The following is an 18,825-nucleotide window of genomic DNA, read 5'->3' as shown; positions in this document are numbered from 1 at the left end:
GTGCAAAAACAGACCTTTCTTGGCGAATCTCAAGGATGGCTTCTCTTGGTAACTATTTGTGGGTTTTTTTTTTTTTTCAGTCAAGCATCAATTCAGAGACTTGTAATGAAATGGATAGTGAGAGAAAAACGCGGAGCTACACAGCTATGTGCCTCCTCTCCGCCATCTTGACCGGAAGTCCCCCTGTTCATATATCTTGTAAATAAAAAGCTATAATTAAAAAAAAAAAGAAAAAAAGAGGACTTGAACAAAAAAGAAAAAAAAAGGATGAAGGAGAAAATAGCCTTTCAAATCTAGGGAGAGGCAGAGAATTCATGATGAAATCAAATTTACCAAGAATCTGGGAAGCTAGATGACATGATGGATAAAGCAAAAAGACTGTTGTAAGAAAAATCTGAGGCTCTGATATTTATTAATTGTGACCCTAGGCAAATCATTAACCTTCGTCTATCTCAGTTTCTTCATCCGTAAAATGTAAATAATATTAGCATTTACTTTTGAGGACTGTTGTGAGGATCAAATGAGATAATAATTAAAAAGTTACTAAATACCTGGTACAGAGTAAGTACTATTTAACTATTGGCATTAATATTATTATTATCACAGAAGATAAAATAGATTATTTTGATTATGTAAAGTTTTAGATTTCTGCATCAACTGATGTAATGTGGTTAAATTAGAAAGGAAATAGGCAACTGAGAAAAAAATGTAGATAGAGCACCAGTCCTGTAATCAGGAGGACCTGAATTCAAATCTGACCTCAGACACTTAACACTTTCTGGGCAAGTTACTTAACCCTGCCTCAGCAAAAAAAGAAAAAAAAATATTTTTTTTAAAAGCAAAAATGTAGAGCACAACAATTGAAATTGTTACTAAAAGCCATTCCCCTATAAATAAATGATTTAAGGATATGACGAGATTTTTTTTTTAATTTCAAGATGTGAAAAATTATTCAAACCACTAATAATTAGAGAAATGAAATTTTAAGCAACTCTGAGATGCTACACCATCTCCAACAGATTGTCAAAGATGAAAAAATAGAATTTTTTATGATATTTTTTTTATTATAGCTTTTTTATTTACAAGATATATGCATGGGTAATTTTTCAGCATTGACAATTACAAAACCTTTTGTTCCAACTTTTCCCTTCCTTCCTCCTACTCCCCCCCAACCCCAGATGACAGGTTGACCAATACATGTTAAATATGTTAAAGTATAAGTTAAATACAATACATGTATACATGTCCAAACAGTTATTTTGCTGTACAAAAAGAGTCGGACTTTGAAATAGTGTACAATTAGCCTGTGAAGGAAATCAAAAATGTAGGCGGACAAAAATAAAGGGATTGGGAATTCTATGTAGTGGTCATATTCATCTCCCAGAGTTCTTTTACTGGGTGTAGCTGGTTCAATAATAGATTTTTTTTTTAAAGAGAGAAATAACAAGTATTAGAGGGGATTCAGGGAAACAGGCACTGTGGTAGAGCTATGAATTGGTTTAGCTGTTATGGAAGCTAGTAATACTAGCTTCCATACTTTTTGACCAACCTGTCATTGCATTAGTTGTCTCTCTCAATAAAATGATTTTTTTAAAGAGAGAAAAAAAGGGCCTATATATACAAAAATATTTATGATGACTCTTTTCGAAATAGTGCAAAATTAGAAAGAAGATTTTGTATAATTTCACATGTGATTCCTAATTATGGGTGGGGATAAGGAAGAGAACCTAGAACTCAAAAATTTAAAAAATTGTTTTGCATGTAATTGAGGAAATATTAAATATATTAATTAAATTAATTTATCAAAATATGGAAAGAAGGAGAATACCTCCTGGGAAACGGCTAAACAAATTACAGTACATGAATATAATGGAATAGTCTTCCGTCAAAAGAAATATCAAAATGGATTATTTTAGAGGGAACTAAAATGACCTCTGTGAATTGATTTAGAGTTAGAACTGAGCAGAACTAAGAAAACAATAGCCACAATAGTGTAAAGACAACTTCCAAAGACATTTTTGATCTTTTGAAATATTCTTATCAATGGAATGATAAATCATGAATTCAGAGAATTATTGAGGAGATTCACCTCATCAGAAAGATAATGAATTTAGTGTGGAATGAGATATAATCTTTTTATATATAGACATTGTAGGAATTTGTTTTGCTACACTATTTTGTTTGGCATGACTTTAAAAAAATTGTTCAGTTTATGGTAGAGCAATGAGAGGGAAAGATAGTATTTTTGGAAATGAATTTTTAGAAAATTCTTGCCCTTTGGTAAAAGGGGTTATAAATTATAGAAACCCTGTGAAGTAAGTAATCTAAAAATTGTCATTCCTATTTTACAAATGAGAAAACTAAGGCTCAAATGAATTGCCCAGTCACATGTAAGAATAAATACCATATTTTCTGACTATAAGTCTAAATATACCCTTTTACCTCAAAAAGTTATATATTTTGGCCAACAGCTGAACCTGAATTACTCATTTTGAAAATGAAAATAGCTAGTGGACCACTAACTAATTTATATGTGTATATTCTTCATATTCATATTTCCTTCATAAGGGAAGCAGTTTTTTCCTTATCTCATTTTGAGACATTTTAGTTTTAGAAAGAGCCTAAAAGTTATCTAATCTTCATCCTTCAAATAGCTATTATTAATTTACAAAGTAGAAATTGAGAGAAATCAATAACTTTTGCAAAAAGATCTCTCTAGTCCACAATTACTAATATTTTGAGTTATCATATAACTTTCTAATCAATGACCTTGCTGACATTATCACTATTATCCTTCATCCCTTAATATTTAATTCTCATGCTCTTTGAGTTTAATAGTCATAGGTTTTCCTTGCCAGTTTTTCCCTCCTTCCCACTAAAGTACTATGGAATTCAAAGCTCTGCCCATATTGCCAAAAAGTGAGTGTATTTAGCTCTGATCTTGGTTAATTTGTACCCATTAAACCTCTAGATTAACAAGCTGTTCCCCAAAACATTTTGTCCTTTATCAAATAGGCTCCATTCCCACTAAGATTCCATACTGTGCTCAAGGAATTCAAAACATCTTCATTGATACTTTTTAAACAGAGATAGTCATTTCAGGGATTAATCTAGGGTAATGCTATCTCTAGCTTCTCAGGAGGTTGGTTAGGATGTGAAAGCCTTGATCTCTTATCATGACTGGAAATTCGTTTATATCTGCTCGGGCACACAACACTGTCATCAGTGTCCAGACGACAAAAAAGTAAGAACCACTATGGTAGAATGCAAAAGGCACTAGACTTTTTCAGGCAAGGATCTCAGGACCCTTTCTTTCCCTAATTAATTAACCTTATAGAACTTCAGTCTCTCATCTAGAAGATCAAGAAAATGGATGATTTCTTTCTTTTTTTTTATTTAATTAATTAATTAATTAATATTTTATTTTATTTTATTTAATAATAACTTTATATCGACAGAATCCATGTCAGGGTAATTTTTTTTACAACATTATCCCTTGCACTCGTTTCTGTTCCGATTTTTCCCTTCCCTCCCTCCACCTCTTCCCCTAGATGGCAAGCAGTCCTATATATGTTAGATATGTTGCAGTATATCCTAGATACAATATATGTTTGCAGAACTGAACAGTTCTCTTGTTGCACAGGGAGAATTAGATTCAGAAGGTAAAAATAACCTGGGAAGAAAAACAAAAATGCAGATAGTTCGCATTCGTTTCCCAGTGTTCTTTCTTTGGGTGTAGCTGCTTCTGTCCATCATTTATCAATTGAAGTTCAGTTAGGTCTCTTTGTCAAAGAAATCCACTTCCATCAGAATATATCCTCATACAATATCGTTGTCGAAGTGTATAATGATCTCCTGGTTCTGCTCATTTCACTTAGCATCAGCTCATGTAAGTCTCTCCAAGACTCTCTGTATTCATCCTGCTGGTCATTTCTTACAGAACAATAATATTCCATAACATTCATATACCACAATTTACCCAGCCATTCTCCAATTGATGGGCATCCATTCAATTTCCAGTTTCTAGCCACTACAAACAGGGCTGCCACAAACATTTTAGCACATACAGGTCCCTTTCCCTTCTTTAGTATCTCTTTGGGATATAAGCCCAATAGAAACATTGCTGGATCAAAGGGTATGCACAATTTGATAACTTTTTGGGCATAATTCCATATTGCTCTCCAGAATGGTTGGGTTTGTTCACAACTCTACCAACAGTGCATCAGTGTCCCAGTTTTCCCGCATCCCCTCCAACATTCATCATTATTTTTTTCTGTCATCTTAACCAATCTGACAGGTGTGTAGTGGTATCTCAGAGTTGTCTTAATTTGCATTTCTCTGGTCAATAATGATTTGGAACACTCTTTTATATGAGTGGTAATAGTTTCAATTTCATCATCTGAAAATTGTCTGTTCATATCGTTTGACCATTTATCAATTGGAGAATGGCTTGATTTCTTATAAATTTGAGTCAGTTCTCTATATATTTTGGAAATGAGACCTTTATCAGAACCTTTAACTGTGCAGATGTTTTCCCAGTTTGTTGTTTCCCTTCTAATCTTGTTTGCATTAGTTTTGTTTGTACAAAGGCTTTTTAATTTGATGTAATCAAAATTTTCTATTTTGTGATCAGTAATGGTCTCTAGTTCCTCTTTGGTCACAAATTTCTTTCTCCTCCACAAGTCTGAGAGATAAACTATCCTATGTTCCTCTAATTTATTTATAATCTCATTCTTTATGCCTAGGTCATGGACCCATTTCGATCGTATCTTGGTATATGGTGTTAAGTGTGGGTCCATGCCTAATTTCTGCCATACTAATTTTCAGTTATCCCAGCAGTTTTTATCAAATAATGAATTCTTATCCCAAAAGTTAGGATCTTTGGGTTTGACAAACACTAGATTGCTATAGTTGACTATTCTGTCTTGTGAACCTAACCTTTTCCACTGATCACCTAATCTATTTCTTAGCCAATATCAAATGGTTTTGGTGACTGCTGCTTTATAATATAATTTTAGATCAGGTACAGCTAGGCCACCTTCATTTGATTTTTTTTTCATCAATTCCCTTGAGATTCTTGACTTTTTATTGTTCCATATGAATTTTGTTATTATTTTTTCTAGATCATTAAAATATTTTCTTGGAAGTCTGATTGGTATAGCACTAAATAAATAGATTAGTTTAGGGAGTATTGTCATCTTTATTATATTCGCTCGGCTGAAAATGGATGATTTCTAAGGATCTTAAATTCCCTAAATCTAAAATTTGGTTTCTGAGTCTATGAGGTCCCATTAAGCTATTTGTGATATTTACTTGGTGGTGCAGTGGATAAATTGTTGGGCCTGGAGTTATGAAGATCTGAGTTCAAAGGTGGCCTCAGATAACATACTAGCTATGACCCTAATCTCTGTTTCATTTTCTCTAAAATGACAGAATCTACTTCACATGGTGGTTGTGAAAATTAAATGAGATAATATTTTTTCCACAGAAATAGTGAATTTATTTTCTCTTTTTAAGCTTTTTTTTAATTAAAGCTTTTTAATTTTTAGAAGATAAGGATAATTTTTCAACATTAACTCTTGCAAAACCTTATGTTCCGAATTTTCCCCTTCTTCTCCTCACCCCTTCACTAGATAGCAAATAATATTGGATTACTTGGATTAATATGTTATAGTATAAAGTATATAAATATATTAAAGTTAAAGTTTTATATATATATATATATACATATATATATATTGGATTTATATGTAAACATTTATACAATTATCATGCTGCCCAAGAAAAATCAAATCAAAAAGGAAAAAAATGAGAAAGAAAATAAAATGCAAGCAAACAACAAAAAGAGTGAAAATGCTATGTTGTGACCCACACTCAGTTCCCACAGTCCTTTCTCTGGGGTTAGATGGTTCTCTTTATCACAAATCTATTGAAATTGGCCTCAAACATCTCATTGTTGGCAAGAGCCACATCCATCAGAATTGATCATCGTATAATCTTATTGTTGCCGTCATGTACAATATTCTTCTAGTTCTGCTCCTTTCACTTAGCATCAGTTTATATATGTCTGAGATAATATTTTTTCAAAAGCCCTAATGTACCTAGTACATTGTAGGCATCTTCCTTTCTTTTCTTTCTTCCTAAATAGCAATATCCTTAAAAATGTGATAATCAATATGCAAATATAAATAAAAAGGAAAGGGCCTCTTATTTGCTAATCAATTGCAAAAACTTTTCTTTAAAAAGAAAGAAAACAAGCTTTTTCCCCTTAGAATGAGATCTTCCTCTTTATGGCCTATACAATATCAATCACTCTTTTGCATGAAAAAGTTTCTTTCTCTTTATCGTCCAAAATATGAACTGATGGAGGATGACCTTGTTATGTCATCAGGTATTGCTAATCTCAAGTCTCTGATAATCTTTCATCATTCTTCTCACTGTGAAAATGAATACATTTTCCTGTACTTATTTCTAGGGTAGCATCATCAACCAGCCTCCTTTCCACTCTGATCATTAGTTTTCCTCAATGAACAGAGATTATAGATAGAAGTATGATTTTCCTTTATAGAAACTGTGCTGTCCAAACTACTAAAATAAATCTATAACTGTGAATAACAAGGTTACTAAACAAATTTGGTAAGCTAGCTCTGCCCTTTCTACCAGCTCTATTAGAGCCAAATTTCTACTGGCTAATACTGAAAGTGGAAACTATATATAAAGGCTCATTTCTCTTTGCCTGGGGCTATGTGAAGGAAAAAGCAATCTGGAAAGGGAGTACAGAGACTTAAGGATATATGAATAACACCAATCCGAGTGTTAACTAGATTTAAAATGTTTCAATTCTGTAGAATTTTTTAACTGCTCTATTATTTCAGTTCCAGCAACTTTCAATCTGAAGATGATACTGTGTCAAATTCAGCAATACCACAGAAATTTCCTATATAAACCAAAAAGAATTGAATGATACATATCAATCAACATTTTCCTCTAGAGTTTAAATGTAGTCTTTTTGTTATTATTTTTGCCTCTTGGCCTTTGAAAAGAACAAGCAAGCATAATTTTTCTCTTCATTTGTCCTTTGGGGAATCATCACATCATGAAAAAGCTTTCTTGTACTGTTTGAAGGGTTAGAAGGAGCTGGAAGCTTTCCTTAATAGTTTCTGTCACAAAAGCCTGATCCTAGGAACCTTGAAAAGAGGGTAAATCCAGAACCTATAGTTAACTCCAGCTATTGAAATGGCACATCTGTGTGTCCAATGAGGCTGTGGGTCTCATGAGCAGTGAATAAAACTGGCAGCCAGGAAACCTTGTTTTTCCCATTTGGCTATTTAACAGAGGAACAAAATTCCAAGAATAAACTAGCAACCTTGACCCTTATCTTTTTCTCCCAGAAGTTGTTAAGCCCTTAAGTTATATCTTATTTATTCTTTTTATGCCAGTTGGTAGAAAAAGGAGGCTGGGATTATGTCAAGAACTTGTTACACCTGAGGTTGAACAATTTGTCCTTAGTCACTTAGCTAATCAGCAGGCTCCTATATTGCAGTGTTTTCTTATGATTCTACTTCTCCATTCCTTCAGGAAATGCTTCCTTACATAAGTGATTACTGTAACATATGGAAAAGGTTACTGCCTTAAGAAGTAGCAAAAAGGATGGATTGGTTAGATACTCCTCCCAGCCTAATGCTGATTAGTGAGAGAATTAACTCAAAATAGTTGGCAGCAGAATGTGAATGTGTTAACTTGAGAACTCATGATGGAGGGACTACTCTAGATAATCTACAAGGTCCTCTTCAGCTCTGAAGCATGTGGCCCATTATCCCCAAAGACCCAGCTTCCTAGGCAGGCAATAATAAACACCATTCCCAGAATACCTAAGTAGAGGGCTCTCTTTTTCAGCCCAGGAGAGACACCACTTCCTCACCCATTGAATCCAGACACTAAAGTTCCCCTCTCTGTAAGACATAATCTGTACAAAACCTGAACATGCTTCTGCTGTTCCCATGTCGCCAACTGCATTAGCCTCTGAGATGCAACTCTTCTCAGGCAGTCCTTGAAAGATCTATGCTTGAGTTCCTCACTGAGGAGATCTAAAGATCAACTCTACCATTTTAAGACTAGGATAACTTTTTCAGAAGATTTTTGTTCATCTAGGTCTTACATTATAAGTATCACAATATATGAGGATTTTAAAGTCTCTTCCATGAAGACTTCCAGAGGCCAAACAGCTATTTTGTTACTTGACACTTTCATCCCCCATTTTTAATAAACTTGGAGAACAAATTTTGAATTTACAGATTAAAAATAACTAATTTAGTTAATAGACTCTGAAATTCTTATCTGGTCTTAAGGATTGTATTACAAGAACACACATTTAAACCTGAATAATATCCTTGAAATCATATCATCCAATTCATTTATACTATAAAAGAGATTCAAGAAGATGTGACTTCCTTGAGGTTACAACAAAAAATAAATAGTAGAACTGGAATTTGAACTCAGGTTTTCTTAATTGTCTTTCAAGATTAGTACTCTTTGCAATATGACCTACTTTCTTTTCTTTTCTTTTTTTTTAATAATTATAACTTTTTATTGACAGAACCCATGCCAGGATAATTTTTTACAACATTATCCCTTGCATTCACTTCTGTTCTGATTTTTTCCCTCCCTTCCTCCACCCCCTCCCCCAGATGGCAAGCAATCCTTTACATGTTAAATAGGTTACAGTATATCCTAGATACAATATATGTGTGCAGAACCAAACAGTTCTCTTGTTGCATAGGAAGAATTGGATTCAGAAGATAAAAATAACCCAGGAAGAAAAAAAAACAAACAAGCAAACAGTTTGCATTCATTTCCCAGTGTTCTTTCTTTGGGTATAGCTGCTTCTGTCCATCCTTGATCAATTGAAACTGAGTTAGATCTTCTCTTTGTCGAAGAAATCCACTTCCATCAGAATACATCCTCATACAATATCGTTGTCGAAGTGTATAATGATCTCCTGATTCTGCTCATTTCACTTAACATCAGTTCATGTAAGTCTCTCCAAACCTCTCTGTATTCATCCTGTTGGTCATTTCTTATAGAACAATAATATTCCATAACATTCATATACCACAATTTACCCAACCATTCTTCAATTGATGGGCATCCATTCATTTCCCCAGTTCTAGCCACTACAAACAGGGGTGCTGGCCTACTTTCTTATTAAATGGCATGGGATATGGAAGCCTAGATCTTATTAGATACTATAAACATTCAGACAAAAGAAGGAGTATGATAGCTGAAGAATATGTAATAATCAAATCAGGGATTCCCACAAAGGAGAAGTAAATAAGAGTTCTCTTTGACCTAAGGATGGGGACAGCACTCCTGAATGAGAAAATTTGGCAAAGAGTTACAAATGAAAAGTGAACTGTTAGGCAGGAAAGATCAATACTATTAACTTCTCTAAAACAATACTGAACAGTTCTAGTTGCCCTCTTAAGATCATAGAATTATAGACAATAAATTTAGAGCTGAGCATCTAAGCCTAACCCTCTCATTTTAGGGAAAGGTTAAATAACTTCTAAGGTCACCAGAAATTTCCTCTAACTCATCTGATGAATATTTTCTGTGGAATTCCATTTCTGATTTTACATTACAACTTACTTTATAGAAAATCTTGCTTGGAAATTTCCATTCAATAAAGCAAAGGACTTTTTATACTGTGATGCTTATGTGAGCTAAAAATTAGAAGCCAATTTTTGAATCAATTTCATCTGTGTAGGCAAATGCTTTCTTTCATCTTCTATAGGCAAGAGTTGATTAACATTGTGGCTCTCAAGAAGAGGAAAATTTACTGTTTGTATTTTTTTTTAGTTTGACAAAGTATTATTTAGTTTTGCTATCTGAATTTCTAAAGTACTTAGCATATAGGCTTTACTCAGAAATTGTCCCTTTTCAGATTAGAGGAACAAATTGCATCCTTTTTAGAAGATCAAGATCCCGAGAGTAGGCTAGATGTGGGATCTGACATGCGTAAAATCCACTACTGCTTCTATCGTTTAAAGGTGAGTATGAAAGGTGAGTATTAGAAAACTCATTTTTGTCATATTCAAACTTCAGCTAGTCAAAACTCTGGAAAGTGGATCTTCTTCTTAAAGAAGTAAAGAAGTAAAGAAGAACTCAGGATGACCTGAGTTCAAATATGACCTCAGACACTTAAAACCTCCTACCTGGGGCAGCTAGGGGATACAGTAATTAGAACATCAGATCTAAAGTCAGGAGGACCTGATCAAATTTGGCCTCACATTACTTAATACTTCCTAGCTATGTGACCCTCTAGTCACTGAACCCCAACTGCCTCTGCAAAAAAAGAAGAAGAAGAAGAAGAAGAAGAAGAGAAGAAGAAGAAGAAGAAGGAGGAAGAAGAAGAAGAAGGAGGAGGAAGAAGAAAGAAGAAGGAGGAAGAAGAAGAAAAAGAAGAAGAAGAAGAAGAAGAAGAAGAAGAAGAAGAGGAAGAAAGAAGAAAAAGAAGAAGGAGGAGGAGGAGGAGAAGAAGAAGAAGAAGAAGAAAGATGTAATAGAGAAGGACTTCTTGAAATATCTGAAGAAAATTCAAAATGTCCTAAGTGATGTTAGTTAAGCAGCCTCTTAAGGATTCCTTCAAAGTTTATGGGTTTTTTTTTTTTTAATCTACAAAGTGCCCCCTGGCTTACTAGGATGTCATTCTTGTACTAGACATCTCCATTTTTCATAAAGTGTTCTTTCTTGTGTCTTCCAGGCTGTATCAGGAGATCTTGGTCCTACATTTCTCATTGGTTTTGATTCTGCCATACTTGTAGCCCCTTGTTTTGGCTTATTTTCCTTTATATAAAATGTCTTTTGGGGGAAACAAATTGTTTAGCCTAAATTCCTACCTTATCTGTATGTTTTATAAGCAAATAGAACACAAGTCACTGATCATAATGTTTTATGCATAAAAGGCACTTCAGTCATGTTTGTTCAGTTGAATTCATTGACCCCTTCTTCGGAAGGAAGAAAATAACAGAGAAAAAGAAAAATGGGATGCTGAGTTTTTATTTTTTATCTTACAGAAATTATTAAATGAAAGAAAGATTCCTGAAAAAAATGAATTCTCCCATGAAATCAAAGACAAAGACCAAGAAGGTGATATGCCATTAAAGGAGGAAGAATTTAAAAAACTAAGAGACGTCCTGAAGCAGCGAGACAATGAAATTAGTATCCTTTCTGAAATTTCAGGAAACTCTCCCTTCCATTGGAGGAGTAAAGAGTGAGAGAATGTCTGAGTCTTCAAAGACTCTCTGCTCACGTGCAGCCCCTCCCTGGAAACTGACCCCTCCCTACTTCTCTTTCACATTGCCTCCTTTAGTTTGTGGCTAAAAACATTTTTCTGGCAAACAAAATATGTGAAGAGTGGGAAACTGTGATGCTATATAAGAACAGGTTATTACCTTATGAAGAATTAAATTTCCTGGGACTGTTATTTTTAGACTAGCACAATGTTCCTGTAGAGACTCCTGTATGGCCCTCCTTTAGCTGAACACAAGACATGGGCTCTTTGCACCTCGCTGTAATGTTTCAATTCAAACTGACATTGGTATTTTTAGAAAAGATTCAGCCACCCTGTTGCACTCTGTGTTTTAGTGCCCAGCTATAACAGCCCACTCTAGGAAGGAAGGGCAGTTTTCTTTAGCTGGCTGACAGAATTACAGGCTCACCACAATGTTACCATGGTCCTGAGTTTGTGGCTGGCGTGTGGGTGAAACTCAAAAGATGACGAAAAATAACCAATGGTATGTAGCTTACAAAGAGCAGAGATTCATTCAGATGCAGCTTTTATTTAAAAAACAGATGAACTGCTTTGGGTTCCAGTTAAAAGTACTGGCAAATTTAGGAATTTGGAGTTAGTAAGTATGAATCTTCAAGACAGAAGTCTCATTTTCTCTGGTAGTATCATGTGCCCCAGATTCTGGAAGTAATAGGAAAGCCAATGGACATTTATGCTCTAGAAAAAGTGGCTACTTTTAAAGGGACATTTTTTGTGTAAATTGGACTATAGAACACCTTCAAAGACATTCCTTAATTTAGCTTTTATGCATATTATAACAGATACCTCATCTTTACAATTTGATGGATACAAATATCCCAAATCTTTATTATTTCTGTTAGTTCTGCATAAACAAAGTTATGGATCTCTTTTACTCCATGATCTTATACTATATTTATGTTGAGAATCACCCAAATCCTAATTGCAACTCTTTTTGTCAAATATACAAAAACAAACTCCATAAAGAAATCCAAGTTTTAAAAAGAGGTAAAGAACAAATCAATAATGTAAAGGCTGTTGTCTAATTAATTTCAGTTTCCATTTTTAGTGAAGAATTAGCAGAGTCAACATTTTAGACTGGTATATATTTTAGCCATTTTGGATTCCAAGAATTGAGCCAGCTGGTGCTTTTCTCAATTGAAGATCAGCACTATATCTCCTCTTGTCTCCATGCACTATTGTCATTTCTTTGTTGCTCTTCTCTCTGTCTCCGTTTCTATCTTTCTGTCTTTTTCTGTCTCTGTGTCTTTCTATTTCTTTCTGTGGCTATCTCTTTGTCTCTGTTTCTGTCTCTCTGTGTCTTTCTCCTTCCCCCTTTCTTTCTCTCTCCATCTCTTTCTCTCCCTCACCCTCTCTACTCTCTCTCTCCATCTCTCTGTCTATCCCTCTCTGCCTCTGTCTGTCTCTTTCTCTCTGTGTGTGTATCTCTCTGTTTCTGTCTTTGTCTGTCTGTCTTTCTTTTTCTCTCTCTTTTCCCCTCCCTCTTCTCCTCCTTTAATTCTCTTATTGTTGAGACTGCCCAAGGAGCCTTTCAGTTATAGATCACACAGTGGTTGACACATAGTAGATGATTAATATTTATTTATTAACTGACTATCCCCATTTCTGGCCCCAGTCTGATCTCTGCATCTAAGATTTGTGATCTTAGCCTGGTATCTTCTCCAATTTTCTAATTACCCATCTATATTCATTACTATTATTTTATATAGTAGGAGTGGAATAAGGCAGGACAAAAACAGGTCAGTGCAGGCCTGTGGGGAAAAAATCATGTGAGATAGTACTCTGCTATTTTAGGCTGTCATTTACAAAGTGTTATTGTGCATAAAGTATCCTGACTGATGGAGTTTGCATTCTAAAACACAGTGACATATATGTAGAGAGTAGCCAATGAGCAAATAAATATAAGTTGAGGTTCATATAATTAATTATTAAGGTTTATTCAATTAAATTGACTTATTTTGATATTTATAATGAATATAAACTATTTCAAATATATTGAAAACAAATATATCCTAGAAACTTCTTCATATTTGGACAGAATGAGATTGGAGAAGATATTATTTTTATTGATTAATCCAGGATGACTTCTCAGAAGAGCTGCTTTAAGGTAAAGAGTTTGCCAGCTTTAGGACGGGGAGGACAAAGGGGGTGAAACGTATCTATGTTTATACTGTTACTTTGGAAGAACATCTGAGACAGAATCATATGATCAAATGAATGGGTCACTGAGCAGATTAGGAGGCTGTGTGATATAATGGAAAGAGGTCCTGGGTTTATGCTCATCATTGCTATTTATTATCCAGGTGGCATTAGGCAAGTTACTTTACTCTGGGTTTTCATTTTCTCAACTGCAGAAGGACCATGTAAAACTTAAGGGACAATTCTGACTTCAAATCTATGATCATATGGAAGGATTCTGTGGGATCAGCTAGTGAAAATCAAAGAGAACTGGGATAGTATGGTAAAAGTCTCTGAATCCAAGGATTAGAACCTTATATTTGAACTTTAGGAGAAACTCCAACTCCAAATAATGGTGTATTCAGTACATGCAGAGTAATAAGAAAGTGAGGGAAGAGAGGAAATAATAGAAAAAAGAGGCTAGAAAGAGAGGTGAAAATTATCTGAGGGAGAGATTTCTAGTCCAGATTGAATCTTTTAAAAATAGCAGATTTGGAGAAGGAGTGAATTCTCAAGATGAAGAGGAAAAAATGATAAAAGTTTGTTACTAAAATGTATTGAGCACAAAATAGTAATGTACCAGAGATGACAATGAGACTTTTTATGTGGGAATTAGGTGTCATTTTTGCACTATGAAATAAAAATTAATTAGATCTTTTTTATTTCTTGAATTAATATTGAGGCAATCATTTTAAAATGTCTTCTAAGTAAAATATTAGTCAGGACTAGATAATAAACCAAGCTAATACTTATATAGCACTTTAAGTTTTCCAAAATACTTTACATATGTCACTGCATTTGAACCTCATGACAACCATGTAAAGTAAGTTCTTTTATTTATGATCTATTATCACACAAGGACAGTAAAGCAGATAGAGTAAATTACTTGCCTAAGGTCACAGAGCTAGTAAGTTACTCAACTGAGATTTGAACTAAGATCTTCCTAATTCTTTAAGTTCAGCACCCTATCAACTATATAACCAAGTGCATACTTCAGATTTATAGTGGCATTTTGTTAGGCACTTGTATCTATAGGAGTACAACAAATTGTCAAGAGTTTGGGATGTAAAAAGAAGAAGGGTTCAAGGTACAGTGCTTGGATTTTCAGAAAAACAGTAGAAAACACAACATTTATTTTGTCCTGGCAGTGGACAAAGCATGGGGCAAAACCCTAGGAGATATAAATCCTTGCTTTCAAGAAGTTTCTGTCCTAGTAGTGGGGGATAGGGAAAAGAGGAGTCATGGAGGTTAGCAACTTAAATATCTATAATAACTTGTTCAGTGTGTTAGGAAGTTAAAATACAAAATATTATGTGAGATCTAAAGATAAAGGTTATTGCCAATTTGGGGAAATCAATGAAGGCTTTAAGGAGAATAACTTTTTTAGTTGAGGTTCAAATTAGATGGCATATGCAAAGTGGCATGCAAACCTTAAAGCACAATACTTTCCAGGATTAGTAGGAATTCAATCAACAAGCATAATAATTTGAATTTGGAATAGCAACAAAATTCTTCAATTATAATAGCATTAGTGCCACACTGCCATTAGTTTTATATATATATATATATATATATATATATGTTTGAATCTGGAGTAGCAACAAAATTCTTCAATTATAATAGCATTAGTGCCACACTGCCATTAGTTATATATATACATACATACACATATACACATACAAAATATACACACCATGTCCCTCCTTTCTGTTACAAATTCATAAATCTTTTCCTTAGGGAATATACTTAATAAATAATTAAGTATATATTAGAAAATATAGTGTGGATTCAAGATATGTTTGTATAATTTTTTAAATGAACTTATTCTGATGTTAGTATAAAGAATGGATTGTAGGAATAAGAGGAGGCACAAAAAAAAAAAAAAAAGACTTGCAAAAAGAGGATGGCAGTAGCTACCAAATTAGATAGTAATGAAAACTTGGATAAGTATAATGGCACCATAAAGAGCCGGAGGATGGGTGTGAGGGATGCTGTAGAGATAGAATTGATAAGACACAGTAATGAAGGAAAAGAGGAGTCAAAAGATTAACATATAGATATGAATATGAGAGAAATGTAAGCGTGACACCATGGACAGAAATAGTAAGGAGTGCTGGATTAGCATGTTTAAAGGGAAAGGAACTGAAATCAATTTTGTTGAGTTTCAGTTGCTAACAACTCAGTGTCTTGGTTGAGGTGTCCTATAGAGTTTAAGGCTCTGAAAAGAAGTCAGGATTACAGTATAGATTTATGAGTCATTTTCCTAACAATAGTAGTGGGAGCCTATAGAGACAAAGAGTATTTTTTTATTAATGCTTTTTATTTTCAGACATATGCATGGATAGTTTTTCAACATAAACCATTGCAAAACCTTTTGTTGTAATCCCCTTCTTTCCCCCATTCTCTCCCCTAGATGGCAAAAATCCCCAATATATGCTAAACATGGTAAAAAATATATGTTAAATCCAATATATGCATACATATTTATACAATTATATTGCTGCACAAGAAAAATCAAATCAAAAAGGAAAAAAAATGAGAAGGAAAATAAAATGCAAGTAAACAATAATAAAAAGAGTGACAATGCTATGTTGTGATCCATACTCAGTTCCCACAATTCTCTTTCTGGGTACAGATTACTCTCTTCATCACAAGATCATTGGAACTGGTCTGAATCATCTTATTGTTAAAGAGAGCCATGTCCATCAAAACTGATCATTATATAATCTTGCTGTTGCCATGATCTCTGGTTCTGATCATTTCACTTAGCGTCAGTTCCTGTAAGTCTCTCCAGGTGTCTCTATTCTTATAAAACAATAATATTCCATAACATTCATATACCATAACTCATTCAGCCATTCTCCAACTGATGGGCATCCACTCAGTTTCCAGTTTCTGAGGCAAACAATATTGCCAATAAAGTATAGAAGGAAAGAGAAGTCAAATATCACATCTTGGAAAACTACATTAAATGATCAGAAAGAGAATGAAAAAAACAGTATATAGAGAAAAGATGGTTAGAGAGGTAGAAAAAAGAACCAAGATATATGAATATAATGGAATATTACTGTTCTATAAAAAATGATCAGCAGAATAATTTCAGAAAGATTTAGAGAGACTTACATGATCTGATGCTAAGTGAAATGAGCAGAATCAGGAGATCATTGTACATGGCAACAGCCATTCTGATAGGCATGGCTTTCATCAACAATAAGGTGATTTAGACCAGTTCCAATGGTCTTGTGATGAAGAAAGTCATCTGCACTCAGAGAGCGAACGGCAGGAACTGAATATGGACCACAACATAGTATTTTCACTCTTTTTGTTGTTGTTTGCTTGCATTCTCCTCATTTTTTTTTATAATGATTTTTCTTGTGAAGCATGTGGAAATATGTAATAGAGGAATTGCAAATGTTTTAACATATACTGGATTACTTACCAACTGGGGGAGGAGAGAAAAAATTAGAATACAGGGTTCTGTAGGGGTGAATGTCGAAAATTATCCAAGTATATATTTTGAAAATTAAAAACTATAATTTAATAAAAGAAAATGAACCAAGAATGTGGTATCTATGAAATAAAGAGAAGAAAGAATTTAGTAGAAAGTAGTGGGCCCCAGCATCAGAAATTTCAGAAAGGAAAAAAGAGGTAAGAAATGGAAAAAAATGAATTTAATGTTTAATTTAATGATTATGAAATGGTGATCTTAGAGAAAAAATTTCTATAGAGTAAGACTGGCCGAAGTACAAATGTAAATGTAGGATAAGGAAATGAAGAAAACTTTTAAAAATAGAGGAAATATTTGGAATAATAACTTCACTGATTAGAAATGATTTGTCAGTATAAATATTGAAGATTACAGGAGATGGGATAAAGAGGAAGACTGCTGCAAATAATAGTCATGATACTGATGGGAACTATGACCTGGAAATTAGTAGAATATTATAACAGGGAAGAATTTAGTATAAATACTGACTAGATGGTCTTCAGAATGAAAAGGGGACAAGAATGGTGATAATGAATAATGAATAATAAAATAAAGAGCAAGAAACAGTCATAACTCATGTCACCTCTTCCTTGGGGGATGATACAGAAGAACAAATGGCTACTGGTTAACTGGGTTACAAACCATAAGGCAAAGCCAGGTTTCTATTAAAGTGAATAAGTGGATGAATTGTTATATGAAAATGTTCAACTTATAGTTAGCAACAAAATTGGCATTTCAAAAGACACTGTAAAATGGACTAGGTAATCAACAAATGATATCAGAGTACAGTCAAGGAGGAAGGATATGTAGAATAAGGGTAAGGCTTCAGGATAATGTCCTTTGTGTCTAAGATGGTCATCTGGTCAGAACAGATGACCAGACGCCCTTAACCACAAGATTCTTGTGACATGCACAATTCATAAACTGAAACAATAAAGAAGTTAATCCATCCAATAATCTAAGATAGATTTTAGATTGCTACTATTTTGGTATAGAGTTCCAAGAGATTTCTCCATCAGAGGTGCTGCTTCTTACAATATTTTGATGCAATATCTATGGATATACTTGAAGTAGAAAGAAACAACAAAGAGATCATGGTGAGACTATTTAGAAGGCTAGAGAATAAGATCATATGTTATTTTGGGATACAGTTTCTGGGATGGTAGTGAGGAGTATTGAAACAAGACCACTACATTATAAGAAAAAATTGACTGTCAAAAATATCATACAAAAAAAATGTGTCAGGAAGTTAGAGGAAAATATGGATCATTAGCTGAAGAGTGAAGATAGGTTGTCATTAATTGTCCCTAGAAAATAGCGCAGTTCAGGGTGCTTAGAGAACTTGATTGTGAAGATAATGCTTCTGATTTCTGAAAGATCATGGATAATGAGAGAGGTAGAATATGAAAAGATCAAATAGCATGATTTAAAAAAAAAAAAAAAGGAAAAGAACAGTGCAAACTATAGACCAGCAAATTTGACCTTGACTTTTGGCGAACTTCTAGAAAGAAGGACAAGCAATAAGAACAACAAAAATATATTATTAAAAGGTTGAATTATTAAAGGAATGATTGATATATTTCTAAAAAAGAAAGCAGTAACCACAGTGAGATGGAATGGTCTCACACAGAGCAAATTCTGGCAGGTGAATTTCATTTCTGTTTTTTTTTTTTAAACAAGATTTTGGAATGCTTCAGGTAAGTTCTGTATAGTTTACTTAGATTTTGGCAAAGCATTTGACAAAGGAATGTTTTCTTGTGAGGAAACTAGAGAGATATGTGCTAAATCAGTAGTTCTTAAACATTTTGGTCTTAAGACTCGTAAACTCTTA

At 33.8% G+C, this 18,825-nt stretch overlaps 1 protein-coding gene across 7 annotated transcripts in view; it reads left to right on the top strand.

The window, feature by feature from the left end:
- KIF6 (kinesin family member 6) overlaps positions 1–18,825 on the top strand; it is a 463,312-nt gene that overhangs the window by 208,460 nt on the left and 236,027 nt on the right. For all 7 annotated transcript variants that reach the window (XM_051996888.1, XM_051996884.1, XM_051996886.1 and 4 more), the window contains exons 11-12: positions 9,944–10,049; positions 11,076–11,220. In XM_051996888.1, the coding sequence (XP_051852848.1) occupies positions 9,944–10,049; positions 11,076–11,220 (251 nt within the window). The remainder of the gene's footprint in view (positions 1–9,943; positions 10,050–11,075; positions 11,221–18,825) is intronic.

The sequence above is a fragment of the Antechinus flavipes genome, chromosome 4 (assembly GCF_016432865.1).
Source record: "Antechinus flavipes isolate AdamAnt ecotype Samford, QLD, Australia chromosome 4, AdamAnt_v2, whole genome shotgun sequence".
NCBI lineage: Eukaryota > Metazoa > Chordata > Mammalia > Dasyuromorphia > Dasyuridae > Antechinus > Antechinus flavipes.
Note: the sequence above shows the minus strand (reverse complement) of the source record. Positions and strands in the feature narration are given on the sequence as shown.